General features: G+C 32.5%; 1 protein-coding gene across 3 annotated transcripts in view; it reads right to left on the bottom strand.

The window, feature by feature from the left end:
• Window positions 1-4,997: 4,997 nt before the first annotated feature.
• The window catches only part of LOC121381057 (band 4.1-like protein 5), a 71,675-nt gene continuing 56,193 nt past the window's right edge, over window positions 4,998-20,479 (bottom strand). The window contains exons 15-19 of one of the 3 annotated variants that reach the window (XM_041510140.1): window positions 20,184-20,246; window positions 17,722-17,820; window positions 16,340-16,613; window positions 12,832-13,788; window positions 4,998-8,048 (exon numbers count right to left, since the gene is read on the bottom strand). In XM_041510140.1, coding sequence (XP_041366074.1) covers window positions 7,848-8,048; window positions 12,832-13,788; window positions 16,340-16,613; window positions 17,722-17,820; window positions 20,184-20,246 — 1,594 coding nt within the window. In that variant the 3' untranslated portion in view covers window positions 4,998-7,847. The remainder of the gene's footprint in view (window positions 8,049-12,831; window positions 13,789-16,339; window positions 16,614-17,721; window positions 17,821-20,183; window positions 20,247-20,479) is intronic. The other 2 variants (XM_041510142.1, XM_041510141.1) reach the window with 2 other exon arrangements.

Here is a 20,479-nt window from a genome sequence, read left to right as displayed (position 1 = left end):
CTTTACCACTCCAAGATACCAACCAAATCATTAAAAAGAACAACACCGATGCAGTGTGACTGTGTTTTATTCTTCCCACTGACGTGTATTCTGCTGTGTATGTAGAGCATAAGATGAGTTACAGAGTGGACAGCTCTCTCCAGTATCAATATTTACACAATACATACATCTGTACAATTACTACACCATGACTAACACATCGGCACATGTCTCCACGGACACAAGCAAATGACAACAGTTATACAAGTGTTAAAATATTCACTAAATTAAGTTCTTGATAGGTGAAAGAGACTGCATTACATCATCATTAAAACTATATAATGTAGAAGAAACATTGTTGGAAATAATTGTAATAGATTATACATTTTTAGTGTATATTTTTTCTTATAAATATTTAAGAGTGTGAAAGATGGACAGCTGAATAATGGAATGCTAATTAAATTTAGTATGTAATGTAATCAAACTGGTTTCTTATGGAATGCAAGACGCAGCACCAAACTCCAACACAACGTCTCAATCTACTTCAGTCTCAGTGAAAGGTTACAACAATTAGTCGCTGTGTCTGGTTTTTATGCATGAGATAATAATATCAATAACATGCTGATCATCATAAACATGCTCATTACATTCAATTAAAATTCTGCATCGAACCTATTTTAATCAATGCGGTGGATATTATTTTCTAATGACTAAGACATTTTCCAAATAATTTTAATGTTACTGACATCAAGAATATACCTCTCAAACCTGAAAAGTCTGTTATTAAAATACAATTAAAAAACAAAAACAAAAAACATCAGCATTTTCATGGAATGCATTAGTGACTTTAAAACACATATATCACATTTAAAATTTCTCTTTTACTAATGAAATTAAACAGTGGTTGGTTTATGATATGTACCATTCTAAAAGTGATACAAATATAATGCACAGCATCTCATAAAATCACAGTACAGTTTCAAAAAGGTAAATAAATGGACAGATTTTGTGGACAGATTTTAGTTGCATAATATTTAAGATATGTTGGGATATTGATATGCAAGTCATTGAACAAGTACATGGTAGGCCAAACTGATGATCAACTTGTGAAATGGCTTTTACCGTTGCTTAACAACACATCATCTTTGTACTATTATAACTTTGAAGATACCTAACAAGAAATGTCTGCTAAGAAAATTTTTAAACATCTTAATATGCATGGCTTGAGCAAATGATTGAAAATGTAAAAACATTTTAAACTTTTATTTAAGTGATTAATGAACATCACCTGTGTCTGTCAGTTTGGCCTACCTCGTACATACTGCATAGGCGAATAAGGCAGAACATGTCACACCGGCAACATATGTAAACTAGTGAAAATACAGTAGACTAAGAAACTGATGGGGAAAAAACAACAATAATGTAATAACAACTGGCACTTTGTGTGAACTGTTAAGTAGTATGATCATTAAAATGTGCTGAAAGAGAGCTAAAGTTAAAATATGAAGATAAAATATATTTAAAATAATACTTATCACTAAATGCGATGAACACAAAAATAAGAACCTAACTTTTGTTTTGTTATAATGTAACTGGTCAAAACTGAATAAGATATACACATATTTTAAAAAGAATAAAGATTACATTAATTTTCATGTGTTGGCTATTTTCTTGTTGGTTCTGGCGTTCATGTATAGATGGGTGAAAGACTGAAACAAATACCTTTTTAACCTTATTTAAACACTACAATATAAACCAAACATTAACAATTAAAAACATAAAGAATCTTTATCATATTATCTTAGTACATATCTGAAATATGCTATAAATATTTTAAACTTTTTTTTGTCCCCATTTGTAAAATTACTGACACAAAATATCCACTAAAAATATTTGCATAAAATATAAAGATATATTAAACGGAATGGTATGTTACACAACGCGGCTGAATTGGAAAACCTATCTAAGAAGTTAAATAATTATATGGAATGTACATTGTATTACTGCATAAACTATCATCTTCTTTGAAGAATGCGACCTGACAAGAGACCGGTTTTTAATCATAAGAATTTGGTAAGGCATAACAAAATATTATTGTTACTTTCGATCAATCTACCGATACTAATGTGGGTTTTTTTTTAAATGATTACCAAGAAAATTATGCAAAACATTACTCTGGTGTCATGGCATTAGTTTAGCATGTAAAATAATTTTCTCAAATAAAATGTTTTTCTTGCTTACCTACCCTATTATTGTGGTTTTGCCAAATTGCAAATAAAATTACACCTGAAGAATTTTTTTTAATTCTGTATAATATTATATGGCAGGTTTTGATATGTGATTTTTTTTCTAGCATGGTGATAATACAGGACTGTAATCTCGGGTGTAGATTTTATGTATTACTTCCAACAGTCGTAAATTACTTCATTTTATTTATTCTCAGACAAGTATTAAAGAATTCCATTCCACGTTATTTTTCTGGAACAGGTAGCATAACATCTTTGTTGTGGGGTTTTTTTTTAATGATTACTGAATTTAAGGCTAGCCATATGTCCATATTATTAGTCTATTTCATTTTTAAGATGGAAAACAGATAATATCACCAAAACCAAGTTTGAATGGATAATTAAAGTCAAAAACAGTCTCGGATGAATACAAGCATAAATTCCTAAGTGTATAGCACATGCACCTCAATACAAAATCATGACACTAAAGCTGTGTTGAGACATACATGGATACGGATCCAGATACAATCGCCAACTGTTGTTTTCTGTGGAGGTATTCACATATTTCCAAATACGGATACGGACACAATATTTTCAACTGCTCCATGCAGGTATTGAAATTGTATCCACACCGCAAACCGCATGCCGGACGTTGACAGGAATAACTTCCCATACTACTTTTGTTTCGAAAGACATTTATAATAGTACACATGTGAATATTACGTCTAGTTGTTGGATCCCACTTCCGAATGCATATGCCACAGGATTGGATCTGTATCCATGTAGGTAAGAACATAGCGTAACATTGCATGCTAGAATATAATATGTACAATATGTTGTATTACACTGAATCATAGTGAATATATCAAGGGGGTATAACTCTGGCAAGACATACTCATCTGCACTGGGTGTAACATGTAAAGAAAGCTTTAATTTCTAAGAGAGAGACTGAACGATGAACACCGATTTGAGACATGACAGTCTTCTATAAAAAAAAAAACACCAAATATTAATCGTATCATAATCTTACCTAGCACAACCTATAAAGAGCTCAAGCCCAAACTTATTAACATTTTTACAAATTTTGTCTGAACGTCTGTAGACTATTATTCAAGTTTCAGTTAGTCTAAGAAAATATTACAAAATAAGCTTGTTAAATAATTGTATTTATTTATTTTTCAAATTAGATATTTTATCGATTTAATACTTAACTAATAGTGAAATATATTCTCCAAATTCAACATTAATTTACATTTGGTGAAAGACATTAAAAACCCTATCAACAAGAAAATATTACTGATCAACAGTAAATGAATGGGGGGTGGGGGAAATCTCAAACACTGCAATGCTTAAAATTCAATTTCTTCGTTCAACTTATGAAAAAACAAAAATTCGACAAACAAAATACTTGAAGACACATTAGTACAAAACAGCGATCTAACATATCAGGGTCTGTGAATATGAAACTTTTAGATTTTAAATTTTTCTGTCTGATTGATAAACACCATTTCTAAAAACCTAAGAGTTTTACAGTCACAGCACCTAAAAATTAATGAAATAATACTCAAATGACTAGTTAAGATTCCTCGAATAACGGTTAACCAAAACACTACAAATAATTCTGTTAAAGTTAACTTCTACTTCAAACAAACTTTGTTTTCAAAATACAGGTACCTAATTGTATACTAACCACAATAAAACACAGGCTACGGTAAGAGGTGAGAAGTAAATGAGAATAAGTTTGAAGATATGAGTAATCTGATATGTAAAGATATTCATTCAGTCGCTTCACCCTTGATTGTGTGGTAGATTCATCTACATGCTGTTATAACTGAACCCTCCAAAACGACACAAATATTTCTTTAAAGCCATTAACCTTAGTTTTTGCGCAATGTAAAATATTTGCGGCTATCACAGCTTTTTTGTCATTAACTTACACATTACTTATAAGATTTTTGCCTAAATTCTAAATTTTGGCAAATCTGGTAGTCTTGGTATTTGCAGTCACTTGAAATTAATTTTATGCAAAAAACAAAAAAGGTAAAAATCTCGGAAACTACAATCAATGGTTTTAATGATACCCATACATTGTTTAATCAGCACTGTTATGTCTGTGGTCCTGGGAAACCCCACTGCCATCATTTTCTTATTATAGGCATGGGGTGTTTTATATGTACAAAATTAACAAATCACCTTTAAACGAAATACTGCACAGAATATGATTTGTATCCATATGCATCAATATTAACTTTTAAAATGTACCTGTCATACCTACCAATAAATTCAAAAGCGTATTGTTGTGAATATTTACTATATTTTCATACTTAGGTTCCATAAACCATGCTTCATTCTATCATTTCTAATTCATGGTCTTGGGTACTAACAAAGATTTAAGACAAAGAATATCTATGGTTGTTGGTTTTCTTTAAGAGATATTTGACTTTTAATAAGCCAGCCCACCTTGTTTTATTAACAGCTTGTAGATGAAATGTCTATATATTCAAGGAATTAGAAGCCTTAGCAGCGCTGAATAAATGTTTTTTACAAGCAGAGAACTTTACATGTAAACGACAAACTATACGATCCAAAAACTTAACTAGTTGTTAACTGGTCATAAATGAAACATCTTGTATATAATATTTACTTAGAAATAAATAAAGGTGTATAAAAAACCATTTCATATACATACATAAAAGTATGGTACTGTAATTAAATAAACCTTTAAGGAAACATTTTAAAAGTAATATTTCAAAGTTTGTTTTTCAAACATTCTTATCAAAAATGTTTATACATGTACTGTATACCAGATACATTAATACATGTATATAACTGTTATGTACATGTATATGAATACAAATTTAAAATTAAAAAAATGAATCCGAATTACTGAAATAAAAACTGGTCATTGATACTTAGGAATCTGTTAACCTAAACTTATTAACAATACCCCTTTTAATAATAAACTAATGAAATATTTAGAAAAAAAAGCAAAATCTATTATGTAAGCTAACAAGCCATTCTTAATAAGCAAAACAACAAAGAAGTATAATCCCCTACAGTGACTTCCATGTTTCAAAATTACCACAACATACAAGCACGCTGTTCGGAATTTAAATGTATATGTATCAAACAATCAAACAAAACAATTATCTTTCTGACGATAATGCTACATTAAGTTAGGGTTCAGCATGAATTTCACGTAAAAAAAGGAAGTAATTTTAATATTCAGTTCTTCAGCCTATAAAAAGCTCTGTTGGTTATAAACAAAGGAGACTGTCTAAGCAACAAAACATAGCAATTGAGGCAACAATAAATCAATATACATATGTACAAGAACTCTTTTTTATATTTAAACAAGAATCTTGGGGGTTTTATGAATTTATTGAGGTATAACGGTAACAAATTGAATTTACACTTAATTTGTGACAGTTATACATCGATAAATTCACCAACATTGACAAAAATTCTCATAATTGCAAATAACTCAACTTATTAAGTTTAAAATCAGTTTCTAACATCCTTTCCATAACCTGTTTTACAGTACGACATCCCATTAGACGTAATGATGTCATTATCCGCAGTGACGTCGTCCAATCAGAATAGAATAAATCATAAACACTTAACAGTGGAAAGTTTGTAACTAAACTAACATAGCAAAGCTTGGAGCTTATGGTAACAAACACTAACAACACAACACATAACTACAAATAATGGCCAAGTCTATCAACTTTCAGTTGTTCATCTTATTGCAATAATTCACAATAATCATGTTCGAGTTTGCTTCAAAAATGTGTATTATTAAAAGCAACTGCAAGAGGAATGATTAAATATGTTGAAACTTGGCTCATGTTTTTTTTTTTATGAATACGAAGCCTGATGTCAAACTAATGGCATTCATCCCTATTTGACATCAGGTTAAGTTAAAAAGAAATTACTTTGTTTTTAAATGAATTAAACACATATGCCTGGTAGTTTGTTTTTCATTAGCATCATGTTTTTTAATGACACATATCAGATTGCTTGGTAAACTTCTTATTAAAATTGCACATATTCCACAACTGCTTAAAACGTCATTCATATATTACGTAACACTACACATCTAAAACTAGATTTTAAAAATTCATATTTCCAGAATAATTAAATTTTCTAAAAAACTAATTAAATTAAAACATCATTCCACATCACGTTATGTTCTTTAAAAAAAATTATTTATTTATATTGGTTACAAAGCATGTTTGAACATGCGTCCGTAATTAGGTAAAAATAAATTAATTATTTTTATTTGTAGAGGATAATGAATTAAAAATTTACTACCCCAAGACAAATCACTGGGCCACTGAGATAAAATGGTCTAATAATGCACAATTTAAGACTGACAGGTTGATAAAAAAATACAGTACAGCATTACAATACATATGCAGTTAATGCACCAAGTACATGTGTTTGTGTAATTTGTCAATATTCAAATGGTGTGTGCCACACTATTGCATTTTAAAAGGGTTTTGTGTGTTCAGTCTATTGTGTTCAGTCTATTGTATTACTTACACTACCAATGTACCAGACAGCACTATGAAGTACAATATTGCAGACACTAGCATTATCTGTGAATACAGTTCGACAGCTACTACTAGTTACAAATATGTGTATGGGAGGTAAAAATGTATGATGCTCTTCCTTTAGTTAATTTTGAGGATTATATACATGGTGTATATAAAATGAAGTTTAAATATATATTGTTTTGTTTTAAAATAAAATATACAAATTTATTTTTTAATATAATAGACTTAATATAAAACATTTTTTTCTCAAGAAGTCACATTTAAGTGATTTAATTCTGGAAACATTTGGTGTAAAAGATTTAACATTTTAATGTTAAAAATAGCACACAAAGACAAGTAAATGACCTAAGCAAGAAAAGCTATAAACAAATGCTTTCATCAAAGCTCGTGCCAATAACACCTGAAAAGTTGGTTCTCAAGGCCCAAATTGGACAAAAGTCTGAACGCAAACAGCATGCATTTTGTACAAAGTAATTAGTGTAGACCCCAGTAGATGCTCAAAGTCTTAAGTTTAGTATTAGAGTGCTGACCAAGTCAAACCTCAAAGTTTCACATTAAGTGGAGACATTAAATGTAGTTAAAAGTCCAGATTTAAATTTTATATTAAGTGTAGACTATGTCCAACTCCAAAGCTTCACATTACATTCTAAGGGTTGAGTATCATGGTAAAATTAAGTCTAGACTAAACCTTTAGCATTACAACAGAGCAAATACAAGAAGAGATACAAGATTTAGCATTATAAATCAAAATTTGAACATTATAGACCCAAATTTGAGCATTAGAGTAGAATCTGGATTCAAAGTTTTACAAATACGGGGGCTTGAACAAAAACATTGGTATCTAAATATCATCATCAAAGTGTGACACAACAACAGATGTTGTGTCAGCAATCGATACCAACTCTTATCGTGGTTGACAACAGACAAGAGAAGTACAAAACACCTCAACAATATTTAGGTCACAAATAGCGTTCCTTTAACTGGAGTGCAGAGTTAGTTCCCTTGGTGAGAACTTGGTCCGGTGTAGAGGCGACACACAATGGTGAAATGCTGAATTAAGTCTTTAGCTATTGTGTAAACACTTTCATAATTCCGTTGTTAAGGTCACTTTCCTTTCCACCTTCTTTTCAGGAACTGTTACTTGCCACGGGGACAGGTCGCTGCCATTGGCAGTAGACGACCCAGAATCCGATTGGCTGACAGTGATCACATGACTGACAGTCGTCTTGGCAGAGGCTGAGGACACCTTCCTGGTGACGGGTTTCGTTCCTGTGAATGAAGTTTCCTGCAAAAATGGAAGACACTGTTAGTAATTAAGCCCACATGTAAGCTTATACATGCAGGTAATATCATAAAACAGTGTTACTCTTTTCAGTGTTACAACCATGGTTGTGGTAAAGCCATTTGCAATTCTCCCTATCGAAATTCTTATAATGGACATTTTTCGCAAATGAAAATAAAATGTATGAAATTTATAAAGTTGAATTTTTAAAACATTTTTATTTATATTTTATGACACAACACTAACAGTCAGCATTTATGGTTCAATATTTTGACTTTTTCAACTGTATAAATTCTCTGTAAATTATAAAAGGGTGCTAGTAAAAAAACCATATTGACATGAACATTTTATTTTTGTTTGCCCCTTCTTGGTGGTGTGTGTTGACTGTTTAAAGTACACATGCTTGAAGTCCATTTGGGTCATTTTTCGAAATGTCATATAAAATATTTATTATTTTAAGTAAACCTGAATAAATTAATTCTCTAACATGAAACAGAATAAAATTATTAGTATTAACATTAGGTAAGGGCCATTCATAATGATCAATTCCAAGTGTATAATTTTTACATCAATATAAAATACTGCCAAAAAAACAATAAAACATTTTCTTCAGAAACTTTATCCACCATATAACGGGAATCCCTAATCTACAGTTTGTTTTCTTTTTCATCAGTTGCCGAATAAGGAAATTCTCACATATTTTCCAATTACCTGTAACAACTTCAACAAAATATATCTGCATGTTAGTTCAATAAAAAAAATTAACATTTACCTATTCAACATTAGCAGTTATTTTATTAATTAAGAAAACAGTTGAAACAATCTATTTAGTGTTTTAAGCATTGCCGCAAATATTGCAAAACTTAGATTCTTACAGTTATGAATTATATCAGTGTTTTAAGTCACACATTATCTGGACCAATCCACGCATTTATAACAAAAGAGTATTTATAGATTGGAATCATATATGTTTAACAATGGAAAAAAAAGTAAAGTTTGTTTTATTTAATGACGCCACTAGAGCACCTTGATTTTTTTATCTTATCATTGGCTATTGGACGTCAAACATATGGTCATTCTGACACTGTTGTTTAGAGGAAATCCGCTATCGCCACATAGGCTACTCTTTTACGACAGGCAGCAAGGGATCTTTTATTTGCGCTTCCCACAGGCAGGATAGCACAAACCATGGCCTTTGTTGAACCAGTTATGGATCACTGGTCGGTGCAAGTGGTTTACACCTACCCACTGAGCCTCAGGGTTTGGAGTCGGTATCTGGATTAAAAATCCCATGCCTCGACTGGGATCCGAACCCAGTACCTACCAGCCTGTAGACCAATGGCCTAACCACGACGCCACCGAGGCCGGTTGTTTAACAATGGTGTAATTATACTTAGTAACAGTACTTTAAATTACCATTAATACTAATCAATAAAACAGTCACATAATATACACATGTATGGTAAGAATGTCAAGCTGTATAAAGGCAGGGCTTGAAATAGCGAAAAGTGTCAATCTTTTTAGACCTAAAATGTGAAATTAAAAATTCACCTGCTAAAATTAACAAAACATCTCTGGTAATTTTTCAAGAGACAGATGTATGTACAATCATCTCATCTTCAATTTAGCTGAGGATGAGCTTGTGATTATTTTATATTTTAATTTTATAATGCTTGAAAATACATTTCTGAGATCCTAATTTTCATGCTGTTTTATTACCAGCAGGTCATATTTTTTCTTAGCATGCCATATTTCTTTTGGTCTGCTATGTAAAACAAAATTATCATCCATTAAAAGCTTTTGTAGGAGATATCGCTGGAACTATAATTTGCGGTATCTCCTGCAATATTCTCCTTGGAGATATCGCTTCTTATATCTTGATTGGTCAAATTTTAATCACAATATTTTGTGACGTCACTGTGTATGTTTCACTGGCCTCAGTGGCGTAGTGGTTAGGCCATCGGTCTACAGGCTGGTAGGTACTGGGTTTGGATCCCAGTTAAGGCATGGGATTTTTAATCCAGATACCTACTCCAAACCCTGAGTGAGTGTTCCGCAAGGCTCAATGGGTAGGTGTAAGCCACTTGCACCGACCAGTGATCCATAACTGGTTCAACAAAGGCCATGGTTTGTGCTATCCTACCTGTGGGAAGCACGAATAAAAGATCCCTTGCTGCTAATCGGAAAGAGTAGCCCAAGTAGTGGCGACAGCGTGTTTCCTCTCAAAATCTGTGTGGTCCTTAACCATATGTCTGATGCCATATAACCGTAAATAAAATGTGTTGAGTGCGTTGTTAAATAAAACATTTCTTTTTTTCTGTGTATGTTTCAGCACTAAACCTATCATTAGTGATGTCACGTCACTGTCGTTCTGCTAGTTAACGAGTCTACCACTGCCAAATATAGTGAAATTCAACCCACATTACTGACATTGTTTACAGGTGTCGCAAATGAAAAGAATGATAATGGATGATAAAAAGAATACTGCCCTTGTGTCTTGTGATATCATAATTAATCAGCACTCAATAAAAGTATAAAAATTCTCGGAAACCCTCGGATTTCATACTTTTATCAACTTGTGCTGATAAATTATGATGTCACAAGACACTCGGGGAGTATCCTCTAAATAACAGCAGGCCATATTTTACTTCCTATTTCTAGCCCTGAAAAGACACTCGAGATTCCTACAAAATGTGGCTTTTATATCAAGCTTGTCTTCATATACAGATTCAAGATTATTCAGTCATCCATTACTGACACAAGTGGTAGGTGATTGTAATAAAAAGCAACTCTATCGCAGGGTTGACTGTACACAACTAGAAGCCAGATTAAAAGCAGACGGGAGAAAGTGGAACATTATATACATGTTATCAATACAGATGCAAGAGTTACATAATGTAAACTACATAATACATGTACATGCTTAGTGATATAATATTATATATTAAATAATATTAAATAGTATCATCTTAGATGGAGGTCAATTTACATATATACAGGTATGTTTAATCCGGTAGACTAATAAGCACAAACATTACAATAAAATGTAAACAAATATTTTCGTTATTGTGGTGAACTGTAGTAAACTAGTATGTTGAAACATTTCAAATAATAGGTCAGGTTTCGGAATAAGAATCCCGCCGAATTAAATATCTAATTTAGAGCTTAAAGAAATAAAATAAATAATAATAATAATTTTTAAAAATAAAATAATAATAATAAAAATAATAATATAAAATTGTCTTTATTATTAAAATTACATTTGAATTTTGTTTTTTAACTAATTTTTTAATTTTAAAACATTTTCACATGCGCAGAGATGAAAGTATATACAATACAAGACTGTGTCAATCACACTGACAACATGAGAGGAACACGAGATACAATTACATATATAATCAGTTTTGGTGAGCTAAATGCAAAAACTTGACGTCGGAACTAACACAAACGTTGACGCCAACCTCACCACTGTCATCGCAAAAATAAAAGCTACATATATATCTCGCCTTTTGACATGATCAAGGCAAAACAAAAATTGTAAAGAAAATCAATTCTTGCCCTCTGGATTGAATGAAGCAGCTTTTGCACGGTGCTAAATAAATCTGTCCAGCCCTCCAGGGTTAGAAAATTTCAACATACACTTGATGTCATAATTCATGCGTTACGACGATTGACATTATAACTCATGTTTTCAGAATTCTGTTTAATTAATTATTCCTAAGTTGCCATTTCATGTTAGATCATTGTTCAAGAAAATATTTAAACAAATTAATATTTTTTAATGTTGTATTTATGGTTACGTAGGTACATTTGTATGTTGTTGCATAATATGTACTATGTTTTCATGTGTATGATTAAATGAGTTTGTAGGTGAAATGTTTGTGGATCTTACTAGAATAAACAAACAATAGCTTACAAAATTAATGTTTTGTTACTGTAATTAAATGAGCAAGAAAAAGAATCAATCACCATTGTGAGGTGTATATATATATAAGCCAATTCCAACACTTGGGACAAAATGTAAACCTCAGCTCTCACAAAAAACATTTTGTCTCTCGGGTTGGAATTGCCTTATCTATACCTCAAAACGGCGATACACTCTATTAATACATATGACACTATATGTACTGATAGCTTGATGTGAGGTAGTTTATAAAAAATTGCAGGATCACAATATACTGGGAGAGTTTGGCTTGTTTTGTTTTTTGGGTTTTTATAAAACATTTTGAGGGTAGTGTGAGGTCAGTGAGGAAAGTTAATCAATAAACATTGACAAACTACTTACTAACACTAAATATATACCACCTACAAATACAATGCATATTAAGTATAAATAATAAATAACATTGTGTAAACATTATTAGTTGTAACATATGGTAACTTAGTTAATACAATGCAAATTTTCTCATGCCATGGTACTGTTCAGGTCCAAACACAAACCATTGAAAAACTCATTTACTCAAATAGCACAACCTGGTAAATTATTAAATAAAACGTGTATAATATTATACTCATTTTATAAACAAATAATATTATACACGTTTTATAAACAAACTGCAAACTGTTAGTTAAAAAAAAATAATAATACAGTATGTGTTTACGTGGTTACAGATTTAAACTCAAGGGATAAAATCATACAAGTTATAAAGTAGGCTACAAGGAGCAACATGCAAAATATTCATGCAATTAGTCTCAACATCTCAAAATTAGTTTTCAAAAACATGGATGCATCGGTTGGCATAGCAACGAATTTGAAGTCGGACCTGAACAGTGCGAGAAAACTTACAATCACAACTGTTCTTTCGCCAGGCAAACTGTGATCCCCTGTACTGGCGTGTTCCCAAGCTGCGGTAGTGCTGGGCGTGACATTTTGTTTGTCAGATGGAGGTGGAAGTTGTGACGGTGGTGGTGGCTGTGGTGGTGGCGGTGGTGGTGGTGATTTCTTAACAGAAATATTTCTACCCATGCTGGCAGACGATGTTTGCCTCCAAGTTGGGGATTTCTGTTTTTCCGGGGATGCCGAGAGACGGAATCTGGCAGGACTGTTAGGGGGTCGGGGAGGAGGGATGGAACAGGAAGGATGAGGATGTTTGTTACTGGTTTGGTTTGTCAGGCTTGTTGATGACAGGGAAACTGATCGGACGGGAACAGCCGGTTTTGACCGTGGACTAACAGCTGAGGTCCTCGTTTCAGTCGGAGTACTGCTCAACACCGGAACAGGAGCATGCCTCGACTTTGAGGACGGAACTTTTGACATGTCCGATTCAGTCTCAAATGGGTTTTTGCCATACGAAGAACCAACATTTACAGAATTTGATTTTTTCCCCTCTAGGGGAAGGAATATATTGCTTGGTGTCTTTTCATTCTCTTCAGTTAAAAACGGGTTTGTGCAGGTGTCTGCATCTCCCTCATCATTTACGTCAAAGGGATTCATGGGTTCCTTTTCAGAAATCAGAAACGGGTTGGTGCTGCTTACAAGATTATCAGGTGGAGGCGGTAAGGGCAGGTCCATGTCGGACACTGCAGTGGGAGGCTCTGGGGGTGGTGGGAGAGGAAACCATTCATTCTTAGAGCCCTTCACCAAAAAGCTTTGAGGAAATTTTGTAGGTGCCTTGGACATATCAACGGTTGTAGGAAACTCTTTAGTTGCCTTAGGGTCTGAATGTGTGTGCACCGTAACAGGGGATTTGGTTTTGATGGATGGGGCAGTTATTTTCTTCTCCTTTTGAGCCATTTCTGCAGGCTGGATAAAGGAAAGGGGAAAGAACAAACAAAAGCATTTAAAGCAGAGAAAAGGCACCACACAAAACAGAAAGATTAATAAAAGAAATCTGGTGATGTTTTGTTTACCAACTTCTCTCTTGGTGTCTCACACTAATTTTAAATTTTACAGCCGATACATGACAGCTGATACGTGAATTAATGGATTATATGCATACTGCACCAGGTCAAAATTGTATCGACCAATAGCAGTAATTAGACCGAGTGAACTTTTGAATGCAGTTCAAGTGAACGTTTGCCAATTTTAGCTCCACTATTAAAACAAGAATTGTTCAGTATTAGGGACCGTCTAAAAAATTCATCATTTCTCCCTAAATTAATAACCCTCTAATATTTTTCAACCCCCCTCCAAATGAATTTAGTCAGGAAAAAAGGTGTTGAAATTTTTTGTTCAAAGAAGTTCAAAGCATGCCAAATGAGAGTTGACTTCATGTGTGAAGTGTCACTGTAACGAGAAGTCTTATGCTGCATTCGGATGTGCTAGGATAAGTATGCTGTTTATGTGTAGTTCATGAAATTCTCTGTTAAATGTGGTTTCGAATTTCACTTTATAAATAAATAATTTTTTATAACTTTTTGACACTTACATTTTCAACTTTTTATCCACATGGGTATTTAACCCCATACCCCCTTTCCACGGATTATTCGTTTAGGGAGAAGTGATGACATTTTGAGACGGTCCCTTATGTGTTTAATTTTTTTTTTTTATCTATCATTAAAACTATGTAGATAAAGAAGAAAAGCAAATACCAAACACAGAGCAAACAACACTATTAAAATACAGTACGAGAAACTGCAGATAGAAAAACAATCTGAATTCACATAAAGCAGTTGGAAATATATATTATGACAATAAAACTATATCAACAGTACAAACACCAGAAATGATAACTGAATAGTTAAAGAAAGAAAACATGTACACAACTTGCTTTAACCTTCTGACTACTGCAGGCGAGATATCTCGCCCGACGTCACGTCAGTCGATATACTGTACACTGTATACAGTGCATTCCCCAATTCATATTTCCCGCCGTTTTGCACACGACACTCACCGGAAACGGAAATATAATTAAAGAAAAAAGATTTTTTTTTCAAAATGGTGGCTTTTGTTTTGATTTTGTCAATTGAAAATACCTTGAAATTTTGAGTTCAAAAAGTGGTTTTCGGCAAGTATTTTCGCTTGACAACAATGGCGGCACATCGCGGTAATTTTCAGGGATCGATAGCTGATTGTGACAGCTAATTTGATAATAAATTTGATTGTTTTACCAACAACGAAAATTACTAAATATTGCAATATGAATCTTAGTTCGGGTTTCAAAAAAAATTCTGGTCAGAAAACCACTGTTATCGGGAATAATGGACATAAATACTGGACAGCTGGCCACAAATACCCGTAAGTAAACGCAACTTTTTAGATTTTTTGCCTAATTTTAATCACCATTAGCCGATCTAAAATAATAAAAATTACAAAAAAAGACACGAAAATAATACTTACCGATTAATATATGAACTTTATTTCATGTTTTTATAAAACATTTAAGTGAATATATGTGAGTAAAAATTATAAACTTGTACCCACTCAACGTGGTTTTTGTTAAAAATTAATCCAGTAGTCTAAAGGTTAAGCAATTTAACCATTCACAAACAGAAATCTGCAGTTTCATACAGTACAGTGACAAAGTTTTCATTTGCCTTGGTGTCCCATCTGCTATTTTAGCAAACCACCATGCATATGTTTAGCTATAGACTGGCGACATGAAACAGTACAATGACAATGTACTACTGTATCAAAGAACATCATCTAATCAACACCGTATCCAGACTTTGCTGCCATTGTATGGGAATGGGAACTCTATTTACGTGCCCCTATCCAAAAAGGTTCAGGCACGCCTACCACGGATTTGGCCTCTGACTTTGCCAGTGGGCGGTTCCGTGGCATTGTAAGGTGTTTCTGATTAACAGGACCTTTTTATTGACTAAAATTTAAACATACAATTACAGTTTCCTGTTCAGAACATGAGCATCTATACATTCAAAGTGTTTCAGATCATCCTATGTTTTCAGTATCCCAAAATGGATTTTACCTCCCAATAATTTCATTAAAAATACAAGAATTCTGTGGAATTAAATATCTCACCTACCATAAAAAATTTCATTACACTGAACATCCATAGTTTCAAGAATAGTTCATGAGAAACTGATCTAAACATGAAACTTTAACAATAAACTTTAACAATAAATTTTAATACAAAAGTTGACACAGCCACCACCACTACCAAGTAAAGGTAATACTTAAAGGTAAGACAAAAAATATATATTGAGCACCAGCAAACATCTGGATGGTCAGAAACACACTGTATATACACACTCTTACAGTCTCAACAAGAACATGTATCTAATGTACAATTTACTGTCATCAAAAAGGTTCTGTTGGTGGGTCACGTCTTATCAATGGCGGCAAACGGAGGACTGCCTCTTTAACAAAGACAAGTTGACATCAAAGCTCTTACCTGTGGGACACCTGCGGCTTTGGCAGAGTTGACGCTGATGAAAACTTCACTGTTCTGGCTGAGTTTCCGCTTGTCGCCCATCTCACTGTTCTGGCTGAGTTTACGCTTGTCGCCCATCTCACTGTTCTGGCTGAGTTTACGCTTGTCGCCAGTTTCGCTGCTCTGACTGAGGGTGCGGTTGTGAGATGACTCACTACTGTGGCTGTGGTGGCTGCTGTAGCTGTGGTGGCTACTGTGGCTGCTGTTGTGCTTTTTTCGTTCCACGCTATTATATCTGTAAATAACAAAAAATTAATTTAAATCTGTACAGCTGATTATTTACAACATTGCATCTGCTTTGCAGGAAAAAGTGTAAGAATGATAGTTCAATTTATTTTTAAAAGATATCTTTTTTTAGTAGGATTACACAATAATTATGAACCAATTTTTTTTTTTTTAAATTGGTGCCTTCATAAAATGTGTATGTAAATATGAAAATAGATATTAAAACAAAATGTCCAATAGTAACAAATGCTAATTTGATCCCCCCCCCCCCCCCCCATGATGATAATCTATGAAAAGTAGGTCATGGCAAACTAGTGATGGTATGCAACACACCAAGATTACAAGCTGTACTTACATGCAAGATTCAGTGATCATATATCAATTGATAAAGAAGACATGTCCAGAAAAAGAAACTTTAACAGATGCATGGATGGAAAGTTTGTTTTAGAAAGTTTGTTTTGTTTAACGACACCACTGGAGCACATTGATTAATTAATCATCGGCTATAGGATGTCAAAAATATGGTAATTCTGACTCTTAGTCATCAGAGGAAACCTGCTAAATTTTTCCTAATGCAGCAAAGGATCTTTTATATGTACTATCCAAAAGACAGGAAAGCACATACCACAGCCTTTGACCAGTTGTGATGCACTGGTTGGAACGAGAAAAAGCCCAATCAGTTGAATGGATCCACTGAGGTGGTTCGATCAGATGCATGGATGGATGTCATACCATAATACAACCCATTAAAGACAGGTGTATTAAAAAAAAAACATCTTAAAGAGACAGCAAAACACAATGTGGAATGAACATTTGTTGAACTGACCAATACCAAGTCACTCTTTTAATGGACTGTTTAGAATTAATACCACAGAAATTAGTTATGCTTACATATTGGTCGTTTATTTACATTAATTTTTAGTATATCTATAATCTAGTCAAAATGTCTTCCCAATCTTTATTTGCTAATCATCCATTAAGATTGAGTTACTTGAAAAGAAACCGTTTAGCCAGTGAGGCACTTCAATATGTATTTTAAATACTGTTTAATGTTTATTCAGTATCAGACATATTTTCTGTTTACCGCCACATTGGTCCAGCCCTGCAACATGTCTTACCCATTCTGAATTACTGTTATGGTTGGAACAGCTGGGGCAGGGGCGACTTTCTGTGTCTTGATCAGCGTAACACTTTCATCATCCAATACTGGCGGGGAGCTGAAAACACAGAATTGTATGTACAACTTGAATGTTTTTAATTTTTAAAAAGTATTTTTAACAACAGAAATACATTCCTGATTTATAATAATATAACAACTAATATAATGACTTAATTGTGGGGGGAATGGTGGTGTTTAATTTTGTAATATAAAATTCATAATTAAGAATGATGTAGTTTTCTTTCTGGTTTCTTTCACTATTTAATCATGTGAATGAAGCATCTATGTCATCTAGTATTACAATAAAATACCAAGTCTACTGTTGTGTAATTACTTAATTAATATTTCAATATCGTGCAATTTACATACAAGTGCATAAGCTACAAATTACAAATTGACAAATTAATTTTTGTTACATATCTGATCATGCATTTTGATATCAGGACTTCTGGATATTTAATTTGCAGAAAGTACGCTTTAATGAACTTCAGAGACATAATTTTATTGATTGGACATTGACAAAATCGAACATATTCCCTTAAAATGTTTTAAACTATGAAGAAAATATTAAAATGTCTTCAAACTAATCTCTTTTCAGTTTTGGTATATCCTGCTGATATTGATCATACAAATAATAAGATTGTAAATACCACAGAAAATGTATGTTTACATCAGAATATATTTTGGAGAATGTTAACTTTATGGGGTTTTTTATTTTTATATTGACATTTGAATTATGTAAAAAAAAATAGCAATGTCACTTTTCATCAAATGGATTATGTACAAGTTTATCACCAAAATACTTTCAAATTATTAAAGCAATAATACAGATAGAAATAACAAATCACATATACATTGTATAACAAAATTATTTTTAAAATATATTATCCAGAATGTTATGTTTCAACTACAAAATCAACATTCTAAAATTAAAATAAATATTGAAGTATTAATAGTCATGCTTGTTAAATACAAAAATGTGTTATACTTGGGTTATTAAATAAATATATGTTTAAGCAACATTTGAACAAAAACAGTTTTATGATTGTTTTAAAAACATGCTAGAAATCTGCAATAAAACCCAGACAGATATTAGTGTTATAAAAATAATGATAGTATGAAGTGTAAAAGATGTTGGTTGTTAATAAATGATCTGCTGGTATCATGCTGGTTAGTTCTGAGTCTAGCCCAGTGTTGTCATTCCACATCAACTCCATGCAGGTTATATCTAATAACAAGTTATTTCACAGCTAAAACAGACAACTGGAGGCAAAGTTTAACAATAATAAAATTCTTATTCAGAATACATAAATATATATAAGCAGCATGTTTCTTTTAATAATTTTTTTGTTTGTTAGTTAAATGTAGTAATTAGCAATCTTAGCATTTGTAAAACAAAATGTACGCTTTTTACCCCTTTTAAAATATGATGAAATGTTTTGATAATCCATTTGCAACAGTTCATAATTTGCCGAAAGAGATATTTGTTCAAAACATAATAATAATTGATCTTTAAACATGGGCACATCTGGCTAATAACATAGACAATATTATGATATCCATGTGTTGAAAAGTACATAGGCCTAATAGTTTACCATTATAAAATAAAATATTTTAAAATGTCAAATTCGTCATATATTGCAATTTTGTGAATGTTATTTTAAAGGGACATTCCTGAGTTTGCTGCAAATTTTATGATGTAATCGACTAACAGAGACTTTTTAATGATTGTAATTACATATCAAATATATTTTTCTGCAAAAAATATTAGTGGCTGTATATTAAACGTGTTTCTGATCTGATCGTTCTAATATTTGTACTAGGTTAAATAATATTTGTACTAGGTTAAATTTCATTTTATTTCCTAAAATATTAGTTTTTCGTTCATACGAAATTATTGGGAAACAAAATCCAGTTTGGGCTTCTTACAAATATTAAGATGACCAGAAACGCATTGAATATACAGACACTCATATTCTAAACAAGAAAATATATGTAATATGTAAGTTTAATCGTAGACATATTTTATTAGTCGGGAACATCTTACAATGCAGCAAACTCAGGAATGTCCCTTTAACATTAAATTTTTTATTTTATTTTATTAATAACACATTTAATCAGAGATGGATCATTGGATGTCATGTGACAAAACTCCATTGTTTCACAAAGAATTAAAAAAATATGATAATATTAATGAAACAGGAAACCCAGAAAATGTTCCTCATGTAATTGTTGCAACAGGATATATCAGCATTTGTTAAATATTTTCACCTTTTCACTCAGTTCAGAATTAAATTGTGAATGATATGAATGCTGTTACATTAAATTCTGCCTCGCAGTGTCTGTGAACACTAGTTATGAGAAAAAGCAGCACAAAGTGGTTAATAGATGTCTAGTCTTGTTTATCATCAAACTGACTACCTTCTGGCTTCCCCCTCACTTTCACTTTCACTATCAGTGTCGGAATGTTCTGCACTAGAGTCACTGTAAGCAAGTAACAAGACATGCATTGTGAGGCGCACAGGCGCTGGGCAACACCACTCAGCTCCAATCAACAAATGTTCATCTCTGTCATATACCTACCGTATTACCCACATAGTTAAAAATATCTTGGTACATATCAAAGTGTTTTGTTCCACTACAGGTCTTCTAGATTATGGTAGTCCAACTCCCATGGCTAGTGATATTCAATGCTGGGCTAGTAAATAACTAACATT

Source organism: Gigantopelta aegis, chromosome 9, assembly GCF_016097555.1.
Source record: "Gigantopelta aegis isolate Gae_Host chromosome 9, Gae_host_genome, whole genome shotgun sequence".
NCBI classification, from domain to species: domain Eukaryota; kingdom Metazoa; phylum Mollusca; class Gastropoda; order Neomphalida; family Peltospiridae; genus Gigantopelta; species Gigantopelta aegis.
This window is presented reverse-complemented; position numbering and strand designations above follow the sequence as displayed.